At 38.9% G+C, this 24,397-nt stretch overlaps 1 protein-coding gene and 1 long non-coding RNA gene across 3 annotated transcripts; both read left to right on the plus strand.

Moving 5' to 3' along the window:
- The first annotated feature begins 710 nt into the window (after nt 1-710).
- On the plus strand, nt 711-4,942 carry tmem264 (transmembrane protein 264). Of its 2 annotated transcripts, none has more exons than XM_055217923.2 (2): nt 711-1,358; nt 1,441-4,942. In XM_055217923.2, the coding sequence occupies exon 2, from the start codon at nt 2,196-2,198 to the stop codon at nt 3,180-3,182; it is 987 nt and encodes a 328-aa protein (XP_055073898.2). In that variant the 5' UTR covers nt 711-1,358; nt 1,441-2,195; the 3' UTR covers nt 3,183-4,942. The 2 variants fall into 2 exon arrangements, with proteins under 2 accessions (XP_055073898.2, XP_055073899.2); XM_055217924.2 differs by having other exon boundaries at nt 711-1,276.
- Nucleotides 4,943-19,415: 14,473 nt separating this feature from the next.
- LOC129446331 (uncharacterized) lies at nt 19,416-21,287 on the plus strand. Its single transcript, XR_012366012.1, has 2 exons — nt 19,416-19,823; nt 21,104-21,287. It is a non-coding gene; the product is annotated as an uncharacterized lncRNA (long non-coding RNA).
- The last annotated feature ends 3,110 nt before the right edge of the window (nt 21,288-24,397 follow it).

The following is a 24,397-nucleotide window of genomic DNA, read 5'->3' on the forward strand; positions in this document are numbered from 1 at the left end:
TCGCTATTTTTCCCAACCTTGGGTTTAAAACAACCCATTATATTTTACAGTGTGTGAATTCTGCATGAGAAGTCAGAACCATGTTTGTGCGTCTCTCTCTCTCTCTCTCTCTCTCTCTCTCTCTCTCTTATCCATATAGGTTAAAATATAGGCCTACTTTATAAAAATGCACACATAAACATTCTCAGCAATCTTAATTTATGCTATAAGGGTATTACAGTATTGTACCGCTTTCTGCTTTATTCTCTTAAGTTTATTTCTGCTTCTTTCTCCTGGTTGTTTTAACCCAAATATGGACATTTTCTAGATTAAGTTAAACCAATGGTTGGGTTTGTCGATATTTTTCCCAACCTTGGTTTTAAAACAACCCAGAATTTTTATAGTGTGTGAATTCTGCATGAGAAGTCAGAACCATGTTTGTACGTCTCTCTCGGTCTCTCTCATCCATATAGGTTAAAATATAGGCCTACTTTATAAAAATGCACACATAAACATTCTCAGAAATGTTAATATGCTATTAGGGTATTACGGTATTTTACCGCATTCTGCTTAATTTTTTTCTTATATTTATTCTGCTTATTTCTCTTGCTTGTTTTAACCCAAATATGGACATTTTCTAGGTTAAGTTAAACCAATAGGTGGGTTTTTTGCTATTTTTCCCAATCTTGGTTTTAATTGATCCCTTTATATTTTACAGTGTGTGAATTCTGCATGATAAGTCAGAACCATGTTTGTGTGTCTCTCATCCACACACATGAGTGAATACTACAGTCTACAGTAGCATTGCTCTGAGCGATTCCTTCAGTGTTGCATTACAGCGGTTGTATAATTTTCCCCTGGACCCAAGCATCATTCTGCTGTTTAAAAGCAAAACTTGTGAGAAACTGAAGGTCCAGCGAAAAAGAAAGGGAATTCCTAAGAGAGGTGCTGTATACAGCGGCAACTGGGAAGACGTTACAAGTTATGACAGCACAGAGAAGATCAAATAAGAGCTTCACCCAATCTTTATCTGTAGCGGTTGCCAAGCGTCCCTCTCTGACACCTATCTGACTGCGCATAAGAGTGCGCGAGCGAGCGAGCGAGAGAGAGAGAGAGAGAGAATGTAAAAGGGAAAAGCCACAGGCTGCACGCAGCACATTGCTCTGGAGTTTCAGAGGAAACCGGGATGAAATGAGAAAGATCTGAGGGCTGTTTCCAGTCAAGAGTATTCCTGCCAAGATCCCGGAAGGGAGGAGGAAACTTATTGACTTCTTTTGGCTTCGATCTCGATACGAAGGTGAGGTGAGAGTGATTTTCATCCAAAGGAGGTGCAGACTGTAACCTTTGTGGACTGCTTCTAATCCTTCAGCAAACAAAAGGTAATTTTCTTGTTGATAAACGTAATATGAATACTTTGAAATACTTACCATTTCAATCCACGTTAATTTGCTTCATCCCTAGGGAGACAGCTGCGGATGGATTGGGACCCTTGGGGTTTTAAGAGGTTTTTCTGCAGTTTGTTGTTTATGCATATGTAAACTGAACATCTGCAGATATATACGGATTACGGCTCAGCACAATCTGCTGTCATCGATTTGCGGCGACGGAGCACTCGGAGAAACACATCAGCTGTAGTCTCGTCCCTGACACTCTGAGAAATACTGCTGGGACCTGCAATTTCACTTCAGCTGTCAAATAAGAAATTTATCACAGCCTATCATTTCTGACACGCTGTGCCGTAAGACTCCTCCTTAGAAAATAACAGCCGACGGCTGTGCTTACAGTCCTGGGGATCTGAAATATTTAAAGCAGGGAACGATGCAATTAACGATTAATGAAAAATGAAGCAGCTGTTATCAGTATGCGAAGGCTGCCAGCATTCACTTGGAAAACTGCGGGATTGAGTTAAAAGAGATGTTTCTCAAACGATCGTGACTGACAGCACTACCCGGTTTGCCGTCTCACAAAGTGAATCCTGTGGATTACAGTGTTTGCTTTTGGTTGAATTGTTTCCTTTTTCCCATCTAATCAATTTCTCCTTGTTTCAAGAGCGGAATCCTAATGAATCAAAATTAGACCTTGGGGTCAAACTTCTCAGAATTCCCATTCCGGTGCATCCGATTGCTTTTATGGATCTTCGAAGCTCGGATAAATCCGCTGGCCTGTTTGATTGAACATTCTGTTGCATCCTTATTTTTTCGTCTCTGCTTATCAGTATGGTCCCACCTCCCCCTTCCAACAAGCCACACGTTTGCCTTTCGTGTGTGCTTATCATGAGCAGCATGGCACTGCTGGACGCCTATCTGGTGGAGCAGAATCAGGGTCCGAGGAAGGTCGGCGTCTGCATCATGGTGCTGGTAGGGGAAGTGTGTTTCCTCATCGTGCTCCGATACATAGCGGTCTGGGTGGGCGCGGAGGTTCGAACCGCCAAGCGAGGCTACGCCATGATCCTCTGGTTCTTCTACGTCTTCGTGCTGGAGATCAAAGTCTACTTCATTTACCAAAACTACAAGGCGGAGCGAGAAAGGGCGGACGCACTGACCTGCAAAGCTTTAACGGTTCTACTCTCAGTTTTCGTGCCAGGACTTTACGTCACGCTGGCGGCCATCGACCACATGGAATACGTTCGGCCAATCAAAAAGAGGGAGGAGCTCAGGAGTCGATTGTTTTGGGTTGTGGTGGATCTGTTGGATATTTTGGATATTCAAGCAAGCCTATGGGAACCTCAAAGGAAAGGGCTCCCTCTATGGGTGGAAGGTCTTACGTTTTTCTATTGCTACATATTGTTGCTCATACTTCCGTGCGTGTCGCTCAGCGAAATCAGCATGCAGGGTGTAAACATTGTGCCGCACAAGATGTTGCTGTATCCTATCCTCAGTTTGGTGGCTATTAACGTTATCACGCTGTTTATACGAGGAGGCAATATGGTGTTTTACAGAGACGTACGAGTGTCTGGAATACTCATGGGTAAGAACGTTCTTGCGATCGTCCTAAAGACCTGCAGCTTCGTGCAGTACCGCAGACATCTGCAAGAAGCGCCGGGGGGCGCTCTCGCACCGGAACTGCAGAGGGATGCGGTGCCGCAAAGTTCAAGAGGGGCGGTGCCGGTCGCAATGCCCATGCCTGTTACCATGACGACGCCACAGGTGGTCATACAAGATCTGACGACACTTCCAGAAGAACCTGAATTTGAGGACACATGACCACAAAGTCCAACTGGGAAAGTTGCGTAACGCACCCCGTGCACTACTTGGAGTTCTGCGTCGTGATGTTTGTGAGATGTGGCTAATGAGAAAAAAAAGCTTGATAAGATGATAACACATTTGTGTGATAATGAAACTGGAGTCATTCACAATTCAAAAGAATGCAGTGGATGGAACGGAAAACCATTAGTTGAATTAATTTGGAGAAAAATCACACTTCAGAGGAACTCAATGACCCTATGATTGTACAATCACAGATAACTGTGAATAATTCATCAAGGTGTTAAAAAATGTGTTTTTCATTACGTTCTGCATCTATTTTATTTGACTTCTCCAGTAAAAGTGGTGAAATGATGTATCAGAGAGACAACTCAGGCAGAAACGCCATTAATTTATAAAAGTGAATGTTTTATATTTAATGGATGTATGCCTTGTGTGTTCTTCGTTTTGATGTTTTATGAAAATTAGATAATATTTTGTTATTAAAATGAATTTTTGTTTATATCCGCAACAGTTTTTCTCTCTTGCTGTCTTTTGCTGTTTTTCTGTGGCTGGAATCAAAATTTCCAGACTATTGCTGAGGTTAAATGTTATTTTTGTCTGACGTGCAACTAGCGACATAAATAAAACCTTCAGCAACTCATGTTGTTTATAGAGACCCTAGCAACAGCTCAGCGGTGTGCTTATAACCACCCACAGCATCTTATTAACCTTACAGAAATGCCCTAGCAACCACCCGGCGAGTTTCTCACAGTTGCAGTTTTTCTCAGGAAAAATCTTTTATCTTCATTTGACGCAGTCATAAGCCTTTCTTCTTTGGGAGTAAACTTACCACAGTGCGCTAAAAGCAAAAGCGTGACACAAATCCAGATCGTGTTATTGGGTCTCATCATACTTTTGAGCCTCTGAGATACAGAAGAAACTTTAATCTCGTCTGGGCAAAGTGATGAAAGACAGCTTGTCTTGTTTCTGCTTTGCAAACTCGTCTGAGTAAGATTGTCAAAATCAAGCGACAAGTTCGTATATGTTCACGTGTCTTATAATGTAAGCCGCACACTTCAAATCTCCGGGCGCTTCGACATAAATTTGCAATTTTAGTATTTCAATAATAATGAGTAGAAAACGTCCGCCTAGGTTGAAATGAAAGACATGTTTTATGACATTGTATACCCAGAGCTATAATTTTAGCACGTTGCTAAGCTACCGTATTAGATTAGAGCCGTCAATAAATATAGCACAAAGGAAACGTACTGCTCACGATAAACACATCTGACAGATTATTATCGCTGAAATGACAGCATAAATCATATCGATTTATTTAACCAGTATAGTTATTTAAAAACAAATGGCATTCTTGGCAGTCATGAGTAAAATGACATGCACAATGTTTGGATCATAAAAGCGAGGCTTATTCTTAAGACTGTTTGTTTCCTGGACAGGGTTTAGATTAATCCAGGACTAGGCCTTGGTTATAGGACATTTTTACAAACATACCTAACAGAAAACAACTGGTGTGCATCTTGGGACAAAACAATGGCCATTATTTATGTTAAGATATGTCAGTGCGAGATGTTTTTAAAGGGGACATATCATGAAAATGTGACTTTTTTCATGTTTAAGTGCTATAATTGGGTCCTCAGGGCTTCTATCAACCTATAAAATGTGTAAAAGATCAACCCAGTAACTTAGTTTTGGTAAACCGTTCTCTGCAAGCATGTGAAAAAATAGGTTATTGAAATTTCGCTCCCCTTGTGATGTCAGAAAGGGTTAATAACCCCCTTAATCTGCACTATCCAACCACAGCACTGCCATTTAGTGCAGAGATCAACTCATTTGCATATCTATATGGTATTTTGAGCTAAAATTTCACATATGTACTCTGGGGACACCAAAGTTTTATTTGACATCTTAAAAAAGTCTTGTGAAATGTCCCCTTTAAATTAAGGGCCTATTTACACGAGAACGCTCGAGGGTGAAAACGTAAAAATATTTTATCGGATGTGCCTTTCGTTTACACGGTGATGGCGTTTTTAGGGCTTAAAAACGCAAAAAAGTGAAACCACCTCCAGAGTTAAAATCTTAAAAACGATCTACCCTCGCGTTCCCGTCTAAAGGATAAAAACGCAAAAGTCTGCTCACGGTGGCTCTCGTCGCGTACGCGTTTACGTCACAGGCATATGCCAGTTCATGAAAATAACAACGAACATGTCGGATTATTTCCATACGTCGCACCTTCAAGTTGCCATAACAGCTCTGATAAATATACAAGTCTTTCCAGCAGTTGTACGAAATATTCACAGCTAGTATTTCTAATCAGAGAATGCGCATTAATTACCTCCATCAAATTGTTGATGCGGCAGATCGTCGGAGGCAAACCAGATGGCTTTGGACGAGACCTGGGAAACAAGAAAGAGGGTTGTATGCAGGCGCGCACTTGGTGGTGTTGTGTGTCAGTGCTTCACATTGCCACCTAGCTGCCACATTGCCACATTGCCACCTACATCGAATATCACACACTTTTGGGTCACCATATGCATGCAGATTTCCTCCTCAAATGCTCATATAAATGTGGAACAAAAGTGATAACGCAACGCCACTTTTGCGTTTTCTTTTCAGATCGTTTTCATGTAAACGTAGCCTTAAGCCCGATTTATAGTCGTGCGTAAGTTTTACGCCGTAGCTACGGCATAGCTGACGTGCACCTTGCAAATTTTTTAACGGTGCGTCAGATCTACGCGGACCGCAAGCGCTGTGATTGGTCCACCAGAACACCTCCCGTCAGGTCAAAAAAACTGCATCATAGGTATTTCCGTTTGTGGCGGTAAAAACGAAGATGATCCAAGTTGTGGAGCAACTTAACTCAAACTGCAAGAAAAGTCACTGTTTATTTACTTCCATCAGTGCTGGTCATCTCAAATCATACACAACAAGTTGCTGTTTCTTCTTCGTTTGTGGGTTAACTTGCCAAGCTTCTTCTTCATTGACGCTCGTGTGTGGTTACTACGCCGTCGCTGCTACGCTGTAGGACATATGCACAACTATAACGAGCCCTTAAGACAGCACAAACATGAATTTTAGTCTAGGACTAAGATAAACCATGTCCGCAAAACTAAGGAAAAAACTGAAAAAGGTTGATGAGGATTTCTGCTTCCCAGAATGCTTTGCATGAGGATGTTATTTTATTGTTTTATTCTGTAAAGACGAATATTTGTAAATGTTTAATGTTTATTTAACTTTGAACAAACTGTTGCCAGTAAATAACATACATTTAAATCTACAGTAAGTTACTGGCAAACTACGGCATAGCTACGGCATAGCTACGGCATTTTTTTACTGTGATGTTATGCATAAATTACTTAAAAATCACAATAATAAGAATCACTACTAATGAGAATTACACCTTTTAGTGCATTACAGTAATGAGAATTTGGGAAATGTGCACATAGTGGTTCATAAATGCATTTTCTTTCAAATTTCTTTTGATATTTTGTAAGCCTCACCCAAACAGTTAATAATACAGTGACTTTGTGTATCTACTCTTGCATGTTATTCCCATCTCGATACAGAAATCCTTTGCGTTTGATGAATACAGTATCTGTGCATATGATGAATATCATCATCTTTGGTTTCTCCTTGGCCTCCTTCCCCATGCAGTTCTTTTAATATATCATGATATGCTGCTGATCAGGAAATGAGTTTTTATCAAGCTCATCATCACTGCCGTTTCGCTCACCACCTACTGTAGGATCCTGGATCGAAATCCTTCTTGGTCCTGGATTAAATACCTATCAGCTTTATGCTCGTAAGTAGGAGTTATCAAGATATCCCACATCTGATTTCAAATGAAACACAGCATGAAGTAGCATTTTGACTGGTTTTTATTCAAATCCCATAGCTCAATTGGTAGAGCATTGCACAAAGATCAGCGGTTTGATCCCAAGGGAGCACACATGGGGATAAAAATTGTATACCACTGTAAGTAAATTCGGATTAAAGCGTCTGCCAAATGCGTGAATGTAAAGTTATAGCATTGTCAACAAAAACATCTAGCAATGAAAGGTGAACCTATTGCTCTATAAGCAATCATTGGCTGACCATTGAAAAACCTCCAAATATGTGAAAAAAATATTCTCAAAAATCCAGACCTCATACCACAACGATAATGGTGCAATTACGGGAACACAATTGTGCGAGTAGTTATTTCGGACAGAGGGCTGTACGAGTTCACTGCTATTTGCCAAGAAAATGGAGGGCACTTTTGTACCAGGGGATTATCTGTCAGTCAGTCCTAATGTGGGGTAAAAATGAAAAAGTGGTCTGTAAAGACGCGAGGCCGCTGTCGGCTGTGCTCCATTGCGGTTTCATACTTACCCACAGTTGATAAATGCGTCCTGTGAGAGGCATGAAAGTCAAATTAGGAATAGGGGAACGCATAAAATATTGCACTCCATGCTTATTTTGGATTGGGATGTATTAGTGCATTACTGGGAGAATTTAAATGATCCCAAATCGGTTGGGGATATGAGGATGATAATTGGTATATTAATTGTGATGGTGGTTACTTGTATTTCAAATGCTCTCAACAGTAAAGGTGCTTAAAGGATAGAGAGGACTATTTTGGGTTTTCCAAAGAACCTTTCCGTTAAAAAAACATTTAAACTCCAGTATATGGGTGATTCTCACGAAACCATTGAAACACCACGGCACTAATGATTTTAGCTTTAAAATGTGTAATATAGTAACATTAAAAAGCATCAGAATTAACCCTATACTGTGTTCTACCTTGCACAATGTGTGATTTCAACATAATAATTTATAATTGGAAATTTTATCTAATTTTCTGCTGAAATTTTCATTACCGCAATGTGTCCGGCTGTGTTTGAACATGCGTTAGGTTGTAATTTAATCAAATTAAAACAAAAATATTAAGAAAAAAAAATAAATGGATGTTTTGCTAGACTACTTTAGATGACAGAAAAAATATTTACTGAATATTCATGTATAATAATAATGAAGAAAAATTAGGAAAATGATGTGTCCATGCCTGATGTTCTCATCCTCCGCAACACTTTTTGAGAACAGTTTAAGCACACATACAGAATTTTAATAAAGTTTGATTTTGAGCGACCAAGCACATGGACCAGTTACTTCAAGATGTCTACCAGGTAAGATCATTTTTTACAGTTAATTTGAAATATTGTCTTGTCAGAATGCTTACACGACATTTTGATTATCATTACCGCAACAGATGCTTATTAAATGTTAATTTAATTAATAGAAGCATAATACTTTGATTTTAAATGCATGTGCAGAATCTCCAAATTATGTTCTTTCAGGTTTGTCATGTCATTTTGAAAATATGTCAGTGTTGATGTTTTCTGACTGTTGCGGTAATGAGATTTTTTTAGGACGAATTATGTTACAAAAAGTGTTAAATGATAAGTAAAAGTTTTTAAATTAATGTTCCCATTTACTCCAGATTTTGTTTTTCAATGTCTGGTGGGAAAAAAAGTAAATTTAAGCAATTTTTACATTTTCATGCTTGACATTTTTAAAACCAAGTTTTCGTGAGAATCACCCATATAACAGTAGGACGCTCTTGCTTTATCATCATCAATACCGATCCTACCAAGTTCTCTGCATGATGTCTTTCTTTATCTTTGATCAAGACCTGGTTTTGATCTTCCAAATAAAAATACCAATACCACAACGTTTAAAATTCTGGACTAGCTTAACATCAAACATTATCCATATGTTCCCTCGCCGTCTTTTTAGCACCGTTAACTAAAACTGGACTGCTATTTTACCCAGAAAGTTGCGTAAGGTCTAAATAAATAATGAAACGCTAGCAGCACTCATTTTTCTATCGGACTTCAATTGACTGGAGAAAACAAAGCTCTTTAATCAATATTATATTGCATATTAATTTGAATCAAGCTAATTATTTGTGAAAATAAATAAATTAACAAAGTTATGGCTGATATTACAAACAAGCGCTACGCAATGGGGTTTTATTTGGATGCAGTTATCTAAATATTAAGAAAATCGCCTTTTATTTCCCTTCCGACCCTGCGTCCACTGGAATGGGCATCATATTGTGGTTTAAAACAAATAAAAATGCTGATAAACAGGTATAATATTTTTTTATATATATTTATGGTAGGAACTTTACAAATATCTTCTTGGAGCATGATCTTTACTTAATATCCTAATGATTTTTGGCATAACAATCGATAATTTGGATCCATACAGTGTATTATTGGCTATTGCTACAAATATACCTGTGCTACTTATGATTTTTATGAGCCTGATTCACAAACTTTCAAGGATTTCAAGGACCAGTGGGAACCCTGTAAAAGTTAAAAAAAAAAATATATATATATATATATATATATATATATATATATATATATATATATATATATATATATATATATATATATATATATATATATATATATATATATATATTCTGGGGGGAATAATTCAAGGCCATGGGAAGTTTGTGAAAATATACATACATAGATACAGGTCATTGAAAGTTCTTGAATCTATTTTATGCAAGAAGTTTTCTGGAAATTCATATTATTCTCTGTGTAGTGCAGGATAATAGCATAAAAATTCTAGATTTTTTAAGCACACGTGCCAAACTGTTGACTTTAAATGCTTATATCTTCTGTATGCGAATGTTGATTCGTACCAAAATGCTTTTTTGCATAGTTGTGTTTGACACATGAAAACGTCTTGGGTTACGTATTTAACTGTTGTTCCCTGAGAAGGGAACGAGACGCTGCGTCTCCCTTGCCATACTTCCTGCGTCTCTGTAACGCCATCTTTGGCAATATTTCAGAAAGGGAAAGGGAAACTGTAACAATGTATCTTAAAAGGTAACACAATGTAACCTTGCTCTCACTTGAAATGTGTCCCCACATTTCGTCCTTGAATTTGAGGGTATTGCACCTGGAAAGTCCTTGAAAGGTCCTTGAATTTGAAGTTAACTAAGGTGTGGGAACCCTGCTATTACTTTTACTTTTTACTATTATTATTATTATTATAAATAAAACAATAACGAAGCCCCACCCTAAACCCTGCCCGTAATCCCAAGATCACTAGGGTTAAAGCAGGTTGAACAAAAACAAATAAGATTGTATGCATTCATCAGCCTGATCTCACGAGAATTCATACGTATTTTTACGAGTTGGCTAATTCGTACATAGTGAATCGTACAAAATGTTTAAATTATTATTAAAAACAAATAACGAAACACCACTCCTAACCCCAACATCACAGGGGGAAATCGTACAAAAATGTATGAATGTGGTCGTACGAATTAGCCACCCTCGTAAAATACGTACGAATTGCCACGACATGGCATTGAATCATGGGCGTCCAAACATTTACTAGAGTAGATGCTATTTTCTTGTATTCTGGTGCCTTTTACTTAAACAATTGACTGTATAGCCTAAAAGCTATGTTTACCTTGTTTTTGTTGTGGTCGTTAAGCAGGAGAAAGTATTGAAAACACGAAAAGAAGTTTAATTTATGGACTCCAAATGAGCCAAGTGAAATGGATTTGACTGATGGTGCTCTGCCAAGTGAGTGGGTCCAAAAGTGGGTGGGTCCAGTATCATTGGCCTTAAAAAGTGGGTGGGCCTTGTCTTTATAATATATTTAATGGTTCCAATGCCCATGCATTAAGTTAGTCACCTTGTAAAATAGTTACAAACTCCTACGAGATCAAGCTAAAAACTTTTATCACACATGTCGCAATGTGAGAGTTTCGCTCTTTCGTCAAGTTTTTATTCCAGTGGACCTCTCCAGATCCGAAACGCGGTCGAACATCTATGTACCAACTTAACTTACAATCTGTAGAAAGGCTTTAACACGCATCTACCCGCTGTGATTCAGAGCCTTTGGCACCTGTTGACAGAACTCGTGGGTGGCAATTAATCTGTGTTTGGAGGAACCTGGCACTTCAACACATTTCTCTTGCAGTCACACTGGCACAGGCTCAGTTGCATTTAATTGGACACATCATTATCTGCTGGCCCCGCTGTTGGATTCGTGAATTATGTGATTGCATATTGTGCTCCCGGCTCTGAACTACAGAGATTTTCTGTTTTTACTTCAATTAGCTTAACAATGTATTCATATAACTGTCATTTCACGGCAAAGTCCTAAACTTCACACGGGACCGTAGCAGCACGAATGTGTCACACAATACTCCGGCTGTCTGTTCGTTAGTCTGGTTAATGACTAACCAAACTTTTTGATGTCAGACTCCCTCACAATATTTTGGATATTTAAAAAAAAATCTTGCATGTTTTATAATAAGTATTTTGGTAGTCAACCGTATATTCATTCCGTAGCAGTCGAGTTACTAAATTCCAGTTTTATTCCCAAATCCACCTAGCTTTGAGTTTATCCGTAATGTTTTATCTTTCTTTTATTAATCCGTTTTTTTTCAGTTTAAGATACCAAGAAGTTCTTTGCTGGAAGTTCATCTGAGAGCACCATCACCATCGCAACACTAAGACGGTTGTCACTGCTACCTCACACCTGAGACGGTTACTATGGAAACGTGTGCCACAGGTGATATCTCCGATGCTTAAAAAAGAAATGTAAAGAAGTCAACAAAAAACTACGAAACCATTGTCTCTATTCAAAATCCTTAAGTGTAATTCAAGGAGAAGCATTTTTCAAATAAAGCCCAAGGATCTGCTATTGTTATATTGCTATCATGCCGATTGTAAGATAATGTATCTCGTACTCAAGGTGAGTGGCTTAACAATTCAGTGATGTCATAATGACATCAGAGACAGTCACTTTGTATTGTTAGCATCTCCTCTTACAGAGTCTGTTTTACGGGTTATGAAACTAATTTAAAATGGCTTGAATCATTTCAATCGTGTATTTTCAAAAAGCTAGAGAATTACTTTCCTCCAGGTACAAAGGGCGAAATAAAATTTTAATGACATTTGGATATGCAGTTAAAACCGATTTGTTTAGCAACCTAATGAAATGTGAAACATTTCTTGCCTGTGAGAAAGTTAAAAGAGCAGCTGTATATAAATATATAAGCTCAAAGTATGTCACAGAGCTGTTTACGCTGTCGGTGCTTCTCACCCCCCGTTTTTGTTGTGTATAAGATGTATTTTACACTTGTCTGTCATAATCAACCCTGTTCTTCAAAACAAAACCGAGATGAGGCATTGTGGGAGATCTTTCTTAAGATTTTTTATAGCTGAGATGTCATTTGCTGTGTAGTAGTTGCTTTCACGCAAATCAAATCTTGAGTTTTTCTTTCAGACACAAACTCTGTTTTCTGCTTTTTTTAATCTGGAGAAGTGAAGTCTCGAGGCCGAATCCAAGAATCATTGAACCGATATTGACTGCATTTGGACTTGTTTTTAAGAAAGTGTCTCCCTTTTGTAGGACAGTTGAGGTGAACCTGCTTTGTACTGATATATATTCGATATCTATTCATTTATTGTTGGGAAGAAGGTCTGTTTTTAAATTAATGTAATATTAAAGCCACAATATGTAGGATTTTCACCACTAGAGGTCGATATTACAATAACACAATAACGGGCGAATCACACGGAACGCATTTATGGCAGTGAGAGGCGCCTTTTTTGAATCGTTTACTATTTTTGCCGCCGTTTTATCAGAGAATGTGAGCGGAGTTGAGCGGTGAGAATTCCGCTCCCCGCTCACGTGGGTGTTCGCTCAAAGTCGAACCAGACAGCTTTGTTTGATTATGCTCCGTGCTCACGTACAATTTCATCCTGCTCCAGTGAAATCGCTCCACGCTCGCTCAAATGTAAAATTCCATCTGCCGTCTTCAACCGAAGCCTTACGGCTGGGACACACTTATTGCGTGGCCGACGTGGAGCGGGTTTTTTGCTTGACTGCTGTGAAAAAAGCTTAACTTTTATTCTGTTGCGGGGCCGCGGTTGCTGTGTGGTTGGACCGCACCTTATACGCGTGTATTCCGCAGGCAGTGTGTCATAGCGATGCAATTGTGCTGCTGTTTGCGAGCTGAATGAACGTGTGCGCTGGACAGAACTGAGCGGATTACACACTTTTCAGTATGACGCCAACGGTAGGCTACTCTTTCTAGTTTTACATGATCTAAATCTCTATTCTGTGTCTGGGACTCCTTCACAATGAATGATCTTTGAAGTGTATGCTGGCGGTTTTGTTAATTGTTGAAGGCGCAGGTGAATTCTGGGTAGATTTGTGCATGCCCTAGACTCGTTGTGTGACTGGTATTAGAGCGGCTCCGGAGCAAGACAAAGCGATCAATCCCGCCTTTGGATAAATCCCGATCTGCGCTCCGACTATATTTTGCACGCTATGCTTTTCGCTCGCTCCCTGCTCCGCTCCGCTCACATGCTCTGGCCTGAAGCTGAAAAAAGTCAACTCTGAGCCCAATGTCATTCGCATAGAGAGGCGGGCCTTCCTTTGTGGTGATAGAGCGGTACCGGAGCGAGACAGAGTGATCGATCCGGCCTTTGGATAAATCCCGATCTGCGCTCCAACTATATTTTGCACGCTATGGTTTTCGCTCGCTCCCTGCTCGGCTCCGCTCACATGCTCTGGCCTGAAGCTGAAAAAGTCAACTTTGAGCCCAATGTCATTCGCGTAGAGAGGCAGGCCTTCCTTTGTGGTGACAGAGCAGTGCCAGAGTGAGACAGAGCGATTGATCCGGCCTATGGATAAAAACGTGCTCTCCGCTCCGACTATATTTTGCATGTTACGCTTTTCGCTCGCTTCCTACTACGTTCTGCTCACATGCTCTGGCCTGAACCTGAAAAAAGTCAACTCTGAGCCCAATGTCATTCGCATAGAGAGGCGGGCCTTCCTTTGTAGTATCAGAGCGGCACCAGAGCGAGACAGAGCGATCGATCCGGCCTTTGTATAAAAACACGCTCTCCGCTCCGACTATATTTCACAAGCTACGCTTTTCGCTCGCTCCCTGCTATGCTCTGCTCACATGCTTTGGCCTGAAGCTGAAAAAGTCAACTCGCGATGTCATTCGCATAGATCGGCAAGCCTTCCTTTGTGGAGACAGAGTGGCACCGGCGCGAGACAGAGCGATCGATCCTGCCTTTGAATAAAAACCCGCTCCGACTATATTTCGCAAGCTACGCTTTTCGCTCGCTCCTTGCTATGCTCCGCTGAAGCTGAAAAAAGTAAACTCTAAGCCCAATGTCATTCGTGTAGAGAGGCGGGCCTTCCTTTGTGGTGACAAAGCAGAACTGGAGCGAGATGGATCGATCGATCCGGCCTTAGGATAAATTCCGATCTGCGCTCCAAGTATATTTTGCACGCCAGCTTTTTACTCGCTCCCTGCTCCGCTCCGCTCACATGCTCTGGCCTGAAGCTGAAAAAAGTAATCTCTGAGCCCAATGTCATTTGTGTAGAGAGGCGGGCCTTTCTTTGTGGTGATAGTAGTTTACAGTGGCTTGGACTGCTCTCACTTACTGTCTCCCGTGTGCACCTCTCGCCCTCAATCAAGGTCAAAACAAGCGTCTTCTTTTTAAAGTTTCTGCTAATATGACAGTTAACAGCAAACCAAAGTTTAAGAGACAGGACAGCTGACTCTGTGATTGCCTAGCAATATAAAAAACGCAGCGCACTGCTCTTTTCTGGCAGTGTGGTCCGCCTGGCTTTTTTTAACCGTAAAAATTATTTTGGGTGATCGGCCGCTAACAAAGGCGAACTTTAATGACGTTATGAAGGAGAGTGGAACGACAGTAGATGTTGTTTTCACAATCCAGAGACGTATGGAATTCGCTAATAATGTTCACGGATGTGGTAATGAAATCAGTTTTATTATTAGTACTTTTAATTACATCATTTTATGTCATCGTATAATGAATTGGCTGCAAGGCACAACAGCTGCATGTTAGATGCTACGCATTTGTCCACTCCACAGTTTCTACAACCGAAAACTGAGGCATAGTTCACCCAAAAATGAAACTTCTGTCATTATTTACTCACTCTCATGTTGTTACAAACCTGTATACATTTCTTTGAACACGAAAGAAGATATTTTGAGGAATGTTTGTAACCAAACCATTCGTGAGCCTCATTCACTTCCATAGTATTCTTTTTTCCTACTATGGAAGTGAATAGGGCTCATGATTGATTTGAAACAATCCTCAAAATATCTTCCTTCGTGTTCACTATCAAAAACATTTATACAGGTTTGTAACAACATGATAGCGAGTAAATGAATTTTCATTTTTGGGTGAATCCATTTAAGTCACTAAAAGGGCAACAATTACAAGGAAGACAAGGAACGAGATATTATTTCAAACAGGAATTTCTCAGGATTTAACTTTTGGGATAATTTAAGTACGTAGCATTAAATATATCGCACTGTGCAAGTGGGTTTTGTATATTTCATTACATATTCAGACTGTGAACTGTGCTACAGACAGAAAATCAATTTTGCATCTGTGCCTAAATATTCATTTGATACGCTGACATTGCCATGACTTTTTCATGTGGTTTGATTGATGGGTGAAATAATTTAAAGTCATATCCCATCATGCAACATGTCTTTGTCTATGTCTGTTATAAGTATAAAATTCAATTTCACACTTTTGAGTGTGTTAATCAAACAAAGTGGAGGGAAAAGGTTTTCCTTCTAATTTCCTGAAAGTAATTTGGTTAAAGGTTGGAGTTTAATAAGACGTTTTGCGAAAACCCTTTGAACTATAAAATGGATTTTTTTTCAATGTTTAAATACGTTCTGCTCTCTCAGTTTAATGAACGGAGATAAGTAAACCATTCGTAGACGGGTTCCCTCGAAGACTGATTTTGTTATGCTTTCATTATATTGTTTTGAGCAGCCTGATATGTCAACTTGTTATAACACAATTTGGGGCAGTTTGACAAATAAAATACTGAGGGCACGACAAAAGTGTCAGGGTTTGAAAACATTGAATACTTTAGCAATTTCATTTGTGTGTGCTGACACAAATTACAAGCATCACCTTTGTAATTTGGTGCTTGGGGCCATTAAAATGACACAAAAATGCATTCACAGTCTATTTTTCTTTGTATGAATAGCTAAGTGAAACTGAATATTGAACAAGTCAAATATTTGGTGGATTGGGATTTATTTATCAGGACTTTAGGGCTGTTCGCATTATAACAATAACTATAAAAATATAGTTTTGAAAATCGTTTTTTATATTAAAGACAAAAGCGGAGTTCACACCACAACTTTAACGATAAAGATACAGTGAACGATATCGTTGGGATCCCTTTCCGAGCGATTTTCCCCGACCTGAGGAACGATAACCATTGACAGCCAATCAAATCGTAATGCTTTTTTCCTCCCACACTGACTATGCCAAAAGGTAAGATAGTAAGCTTGTTCGACTTTGTGAGGCGCCGCAAGAAGTGACAGAAGGATGACACCAAAATACAGCGAGAGCGATTCGAAATTAGACTTCTCCGTATGATTTCTTGAATTGCTCTCGCGGTACCTCAACGTCATCTGTCTGTCCGTTCTTGTGCCGCATGAATTCGAATACACCTTTTATAACACAAACTACAGATTCACTGTTACTGTGGGTTCACACCAGATGCGAGTTCAACGATTTGCGCGAGTAGATTACATTCTGTACAAAGTCAATGCAAAGACGCGATCAGACACGTCCTAGCGTGGGGCGATGCGAATGATGTGATATGGGCTGCGCATTTGCCGCTATTCGTCTCAAACGTGTCTTCACCCACGTTGAAAATATTTAACGCGAGTGAAAAATTTGCATGACACAAAGTTAAATCCGGCAAGTAATCTAGAGCGAGTAACAGCCCTGCTCTTGGTGTGACGTAGCATTAGAGTTAAGCAAAACACAGCGTGTTGAAGACATCTGCTGGTTATTCACTGTGTAAGTGCAACAAGAACAGCATATTTACATATTCAGTGACATATAAACAATTGCAAAAGTTTTTATTTCAAGAAATATCCAATATTAGTTAATGCTATAAAGGCAAGTGCTTTGCGCGTGAGCAAATTAGCAATGCTATGTACATACCAAACGCAGGGCATCGCGTTACTCACTCTAGATTACTCGCGGCGATTTAACTTCGTGTCATGCTAATTTTTCGCTCAAGTTAAATATTTTCAACGTTTGAGGCGAATAGCACGTGTTTTCGCGGCAAACGCGCAGCGCATATCACGTCATTCGCATTGGCCCACGCGAGGACACATCTGATCGCATCTTTGCATTGATTTTGTATGTACTCTACTTGCGCAAATCGTTGAACTCGCGTCTGGTGTGAACCCACAGATATGATCTAGACGTAATATATTTATCGTTATAAAAGTGGATGTTAAATGGTGATTTAGAGTTATTCGAATAAAAGATTACAAAGACAAACAAGGATCATTTTTAAAATAAAGATGTGTAGGCTATGATTGTAAACAGTAAAAATGTTATTATTAGCAAAGCAAATTGAGTCCATTAATATATTACTTTAAATAAAAATATATTAAATGTTGTTACAGAGCAACTTCTGCAATACTTTATATTAAAGTATAAACTTTATTTAATTATCTATTCACACAAATACAATACAAAATAAATACTAAGTATTTTATATCTAAGTTATATACAAAGAATGTAAGAATCACTCATTATAAATCTAAACTTTGTTTCATAAATCTATAAACTTACAAGATTAATATTGTTATAAATAAATCAACGCTATCTAACGAGAATATTTTACAAGTTGGCTAATTCATGTGAATTAATACGACCACATTTGTAAGTTTTGGTACGATTTGCCTTGACCCCTGTGACATTGTGGTAAGGGGCGGGGTTAGGTTTCGTTGTTGTTGTTTTTTCATGAGAATTGTACGATTTTGCACAATTAACTTCGTATGAATTGATACAAATTAGCCAACTCGTAAAATATGTACAATTTCTTGTGAGATTAGGCTGAATAAATTACATAACGTTTTTTTTTTGGTACGAGCCTGTCCATATTCTATTCTAATGTCTTTATATTTGTTTTTCTTTATTTTTTGTTGCTCTCGAGGCAAAAGAGATGCAAATTCAGACCTTTGAAAGTCCACTGCAAATGGCATTCATCTCATTAAACCAAAAACTTTATAACCTTCAAATGTGTCTGAAATATCTCTTTTCTTTATAAGAAACCAGTACACCCACGTTCAAATCTTTCCCATCTCATCCCACCCTGTGTTTCATACCTAAACGTGTCCTTGGTCCCTTTTTGCCACCTTATTTGTAAAACCAACCCAAGCCTTGGAGATAAAAAAAAGTTTTCCTTTCGAAGGTCTGGAGCAGCTCATCAGATGGTAATATGACGGTACAAAGAAACGGTGAGGTAGGGTAACTCAATTCAAACTGCAGTTCGGTTCTCAGCACTCAGTTGGCTAATGTCATTACAGATTGGACTATGGTTATGTGTCAGGGGACATCAAGTTGCAAAGACAGCTCCCGTCTCATTTAGTGGTAGATTTCCCAGCAGGCCACCTCAGAAATGGATTGCTTGATCTTGGCAAGGCGACCCACGTTTTCCTTGGTCTTTTCAATGAGAACAAAACAAAGGAGTCTTTTTCAAACATTATAGTGTTAAAATGTCCACTTGGTGAATTATTTGTAATGGGGTGGTGTAGTTTATTAAGATTTGGGCTGGAAACTAAAAAGCTGTATGTTGAATCTTTCTATGAAGCATCCATGAACATCATTAAATTAATACATCTGCTAAATTGGTCCTATTTAAAATAAAACTCATCTAATGCAATTCTAAAGAAGTCTTTTATAAACATTACAGTGGTGTAAGGTGTTAAAATGTCTGCTTGATGAATTAATTGTATTGTGGTGTAGCTTATAAACATCTGGGCTGGGAACTGAGCGGTTGTAGGTTATAAATTGATAAATAATTAATCAAGTGCAAATCTGTCCTCTGTGTTTATTACAAACATCTGGATGGAGTCTTGGGTTATCTGGTGTTCATATATCATAGTGACTAAGCAATAGCCAACTCACACTCATATCCTGCATTCGAAATTGGATACTATGACAGTATAAGATGAAGTATCTACACTTTAAAAATGATTAGTTGACTAAAAAGAAACCCGTTGCCTTAAAGAGCACCTATTGTCCGATTCACGATTTTACATTTCGTTTGGTGTGTAAGTGTGTATTAGTACATGTTAACGGTATGCAAAGGGTACAAACCCAGGGCCGGCCCGAGGCATAAGCGAACCAAGCGGCTGCTTAGGGCCCCGCTGGCCACCAGGGGGCCCCCGCCCCAATCGTTTTTTAATTTTTATTTTTTATACAATTAAATAACTTAAACAGGTAATATAAATGGATGAATGAATGAATACGAATTTATAAATGAATAATTAAAGACAAGAAAATTTTGATTTGCAGACAACTATGTGTCTGCAGTGCTAGCGTTTTAGTCAGGCGCAACATAGACACCTGCGCCACCTGCGCGTCAGCGCGCAAGTGCACGACGTCGTCACTCACTGTAAACAATGATGAGCCATTTGACATGTCACAAAAAAGGATATATCCCTCTGGGGCCGAAAAGAGAACAAAGAAAAGGACCGAGGATGAGGAAAAAAAGAGCAAGATAAAGGTATGTTTGCATGATTATATACAGTAACGTTATGTTTAATTTGTGTTAGTGGTGTGACAGATCGACGTTAATCCGTGACCGTGATCGACCCACGGTTCGGCTCGCATGCGCTCAAATAGCGAAAGTTTATCATTTGCACGTGTTTCAAAGGCTTGCAAAAGTTAACATTTCAAGTGATTTTAAAAAATGTATCCCGCAAAAAGGCGCTAAAGTGAGCAGTATTCTGCATGCCCATGCGGTTTAAATTGTCCAGCCCAGCTCCCTTCAGAGATCAGAACACTAACACTTGATGTTTAAACTTTAGAGAGAGTTACGCTATTTTGTGTCATACTGTAGTCCATTAACATACATTTGAGGAATAGAGCACTGAAAATAACATAACGTTTTTATGCTCCGCCGTCTGTATTTCCGTCTGTGTGAGCGCGCCGCGTATAAGTGCACTTAGTAGGGCACACATGGAGAGACGAACATAAAATCTTTCTGTTCTTGACAGGGCACATACAAACAAAGTGATCTCCACAGTACTCTTTTCCAATAAAAACATTTGTTTATGTCTTTGGGCGGTTTATGTATAGATTAGGCAGAAACCAGGTCCGTGCTTCTATTAAAGAGACAGTAACCTTAATTAACCTACTTAAATCTGTGTCATTAATGTTAATCAAACCTTCCAAGACAAAGAGAAAATCACTTCTGTAGCTCTAAAAAAGAATAATTATATTTAATTCATACAATAAAGTGTTATGATTCATTTGATTTGATTTCTGTACCTAATGCTAATTTTAGCCCTTATTTAATGTGCAACTTTGTTCTTTTTATAAATGTTTGTAAGTAATTTCCTCATTTTTTATTAGTTTTTCCAACCCCTTATTCTGCTGATCCGAAAAATGATCAGATCTGTGCCTCAAAAACCATAATGTGATCCGAACCGTGAGTTTTGTGATCCATCACACCCCTAGCTAGCATTGCTGTATGTGTTGAAGTGAACGTTCCAACATCGGTAACGTTCCAGCTTCATAGGCAAAGCACATGCGCTCTCTGTCTAAGATCTTTGGTAAGAGATGGTATTGGACTTTATGAGAATATATACCAATACCATGTTGGGTAGGAAGATTTCTGTGATGAAAATAGACTTCAATCTTATTTATATGGTGGGTAGTGATGTAACAGTGCTATCCTCATATTTATTTATTTATTGCTTGTTGTGTAAGTAATGAAAAATTAGCAAAATAAACTCATTCTGCTCGATCAACTATGCACTTATCCAATGCTATTTTTTTCAGGAACACTGTTGAAGTACTTTGGAGCACAACCAACTCTACCCGCCCCTGATGTTTCATCAAGTGTCAGTGCCTCCACAGCTGATGATGCAGCAGATGAGGTTTTTCTTGCTGGCCAATGTTAACATTCCATAGCCTGTTAATATGACATGACACATTGAAGAATAAAGTATTTTATTTAAGTATAGATTTTTTTCATTATTTAACCTCACTGTATTCATTTATAATGTACCATTAGAGCGTGACATTTGTGTCCGCGGGGTGGGAGGGGGGCCCCCAAACACATTCTGCTTAGGGCCCCCAAGAGGCTCAGGCCGGCACTGTACAAACCCCAAAGTAAACGATGACGCAAGTTATCGTTTCCAACGTAAATCTCTTTTCTTGGACAACAACAAACACACGAATTGTAGGCAACAGTTTACATCCTGGGATTGGTGACGTAGACACGGCCGACATTATCATAATTCCTCCCGCTTCAGACTCACAACCTGTAAGTTAACTCCTGTTAGCATTGCATTGTGAGCGAATCTTTCAAACATTGTAAGGAGCGTTACATTTCCTGCTGATGTCAGAGGTATTCAGGCCAATCAGAACATACAGATTAGCTGGCCAATCAAAGACACTAAGCTTTTCAAATCGATGAGTTTTGTACAAAATCAATCCGTTTTAGGAAGACAGTATATCTGGAACTACAAAAATGTACGGTATGTGGGAAAACAACGTGTTTTTTAACCATAAACCACGCGAACACATTGTATTATACCAAATACACAAAATAACTTTGTTTTTAGCAATGAAATTGGTGCACTTTAAAAGAATTAAGCAAGCAATTTCTATACTGTTATACATATCCTCTACATAAGATTGTTTTGACGTGTATTGTTGCATATGTGCATAAATACGTAACACTATGGAAATCGCTTGCTTATTTTTTTTAAGGCAGCAGGTTTTCAATTTTTTTCACCTGGACTAACAACAACCACGAAAGTCAGGTTTTGTTAAAGTACAAGTTCGGTATTTTACACTTAAAGTGCTGTTTTCAGATTGTTTATGATGAAATAGAACGGTTTTGACTGAAATTTCGACATATGCGGCTGCCCCGAGAATTTTAGGCTGTTTGTGTTTCACCTCACACCTCTACAATGGGTTTAATGGTGCACTGGAACAATCCTTCCCAAAATGCACCAAACCCTCGTCCACAAAGACGCGAAACTCACCGAGTGGTCAGGTGCGCTCACCGATATGCTCACACAAAAATCGCCGCAAAAGACGCCTTCCAACAGCTGTTTTAGCATTCGTTGTTAACTTGTGGACCTATTTTTCCAAACGCCTCACACGTGTACGTTCTTCCACTGAGAGCTTGAATAATGGACACTCCAGCCCAGGTGGTGGCGCTAATCGGCCAATGCCAATTGCAAGAATAGAAACAACGTTCCCGGCGCGGAGTAATACCGTACCTCACAGCACATCTAATACAAGTCATTGGAGTTGGCAAAAACTACGATAAAACCTGTTGGAGTGCGTATTTTGCAGCGATTTTTGTGTGAGCATACCAGTGAACACCCCTGACCACTCGGTGAGTTTCACGTCTTTGTAAACGAAAGTTTAATGCATTTTAGGAAGGATTGTTCCAGTGCACCATTAAACCCATTATAGAGGTGGGAGTTGAAACACAATCACCCTAAAATTCTCGGGGCAGCCGCATATGTCGAAATTTCAGTCAAAACCGTTCTATTTCATCATAAACAATCTGAAAACAGGGCTTTAAGTGTAAAATACTGAACTTGTCCTTTAAACAAATACAATTTAACCATAATGAATTGTGTGATAACTATCATTTGATCACATTAAAAAAGATCTGCCCAGCTCAAAGTATTCTGGTATTTTATTGATTAACTTTTAGATTTTGGCTGCTCCTCCCGACGCCTCGTGGGAGTGAAAAGTGTTCGTCTGACGCATACTGAGAAATCTCAGCAGAAACAGGAGACCATCGTTTTTCATACTTTTTCTAAACACGATGTTTAAATATTAATGTCATGTTATCCTTAATTTATAGTAGATTACTTTAGTGTCTGTACAAACACTAATAATGTACATTAAAATCTGAATGATAAGAATAATAAGCTTCAATTCTAAGAAAAACACACTTACTTTAATTTTACATTTATTTATTAGCCCAAAAACATCTAAGTTATTACTAAGTTACATTTAAAACCTGTGAAAATAATATTAATTGTCTTAAAACATAATATTGATGTTATTTCAAATTATGGTCTTTTTTTAAGGGTAGTATTTTTAATTACAGCAAATACCTGTAAAATAACAGGCATACAATTCATACGAATACTGTTTTTCGCAAACTACAGTGTGGAAGTAGGCGATTTTGCTAATACTTAACAAGTAAGGTTGCTAGGTAGGTTGCCAAGTAAATGCTAGGGATGCACCGGTATGATTTTTTGGGGGCCTATACGGACTACCGGCACATCCGGGAACTTGATTGTAAATTTCGTCACCGCCCCTTTTCGGGGTCTAAAAAAAGCGCTTCCATTGGCTTCCATTCAAAATAGCGGAACAAAGCAACGTTTTTACATCCTGCCTGCCATAGAGCGCGAAAGATACATTGGCACGTTTGATTTGGTCAATATGAAAACATGTCCCTTTGATTCTCACAGCGTCAAATTTTGTGTAACAACGCCATCCAGTGATTGCTGGAAATATCGCTAAGCCAGTTAGTTGTATGGCTGGACGGAAAAGTGCACTCATTACTCTTAATATAAAGACATAATAAATAAATACGAAGTAACTTTAAAATACGAAGTAAAATCATTCACTTGCTTCCCTGTTGACTCGATGAGGTACGAGTAAATGTCCGGGTAAGACACCTCTGGCCAATAGGGAGCGTTGTTACACAAATTTGATGCTGGGAGAATGAAAGAGACATGTTTTTATATTGACCAAATTAAATATGTTAATGTATCTTTCGCGCTCTATGGCAGGCAGGATGGACAGATAATTACTCAACATGTTTAATCTGAGTGATTTCTTAAGTTATTTACGCCTGCCGGCTGTGTACGAAGGTTGCTTTGTTCCGCTATTTTGAATGGAAGCCAATGCAACGTCTAGTGTGATTTCCCCCAAAAGTGGGCGTGAACCTGTTCAGAGACATTCTATGACGTTGCGCCGGTTGTGCGTATACCGATTTAAATGGACAACTATTGGCTGATGCCGATATTAAACAGTTGTATACAAGTTAGTTTATTTCTGCATCAAATAATTTTTACTGAACATGGACTGGAT

Source organism: Misgurnus anguillicaudatus, chromosome 23 (genome assembly GCF_027580225.2).
Source record: "Misgurnus anguillicaudatus chromosome 23, ASM2758022v2, whole genome shotgun sequence".
Lineage (NCBI taxonomy): Eukaryota > Metazoa > Chordata > Actinopteri > Cypriniformes > Cobitidae > Misgurnus > Misgurnus anguillicaudatus.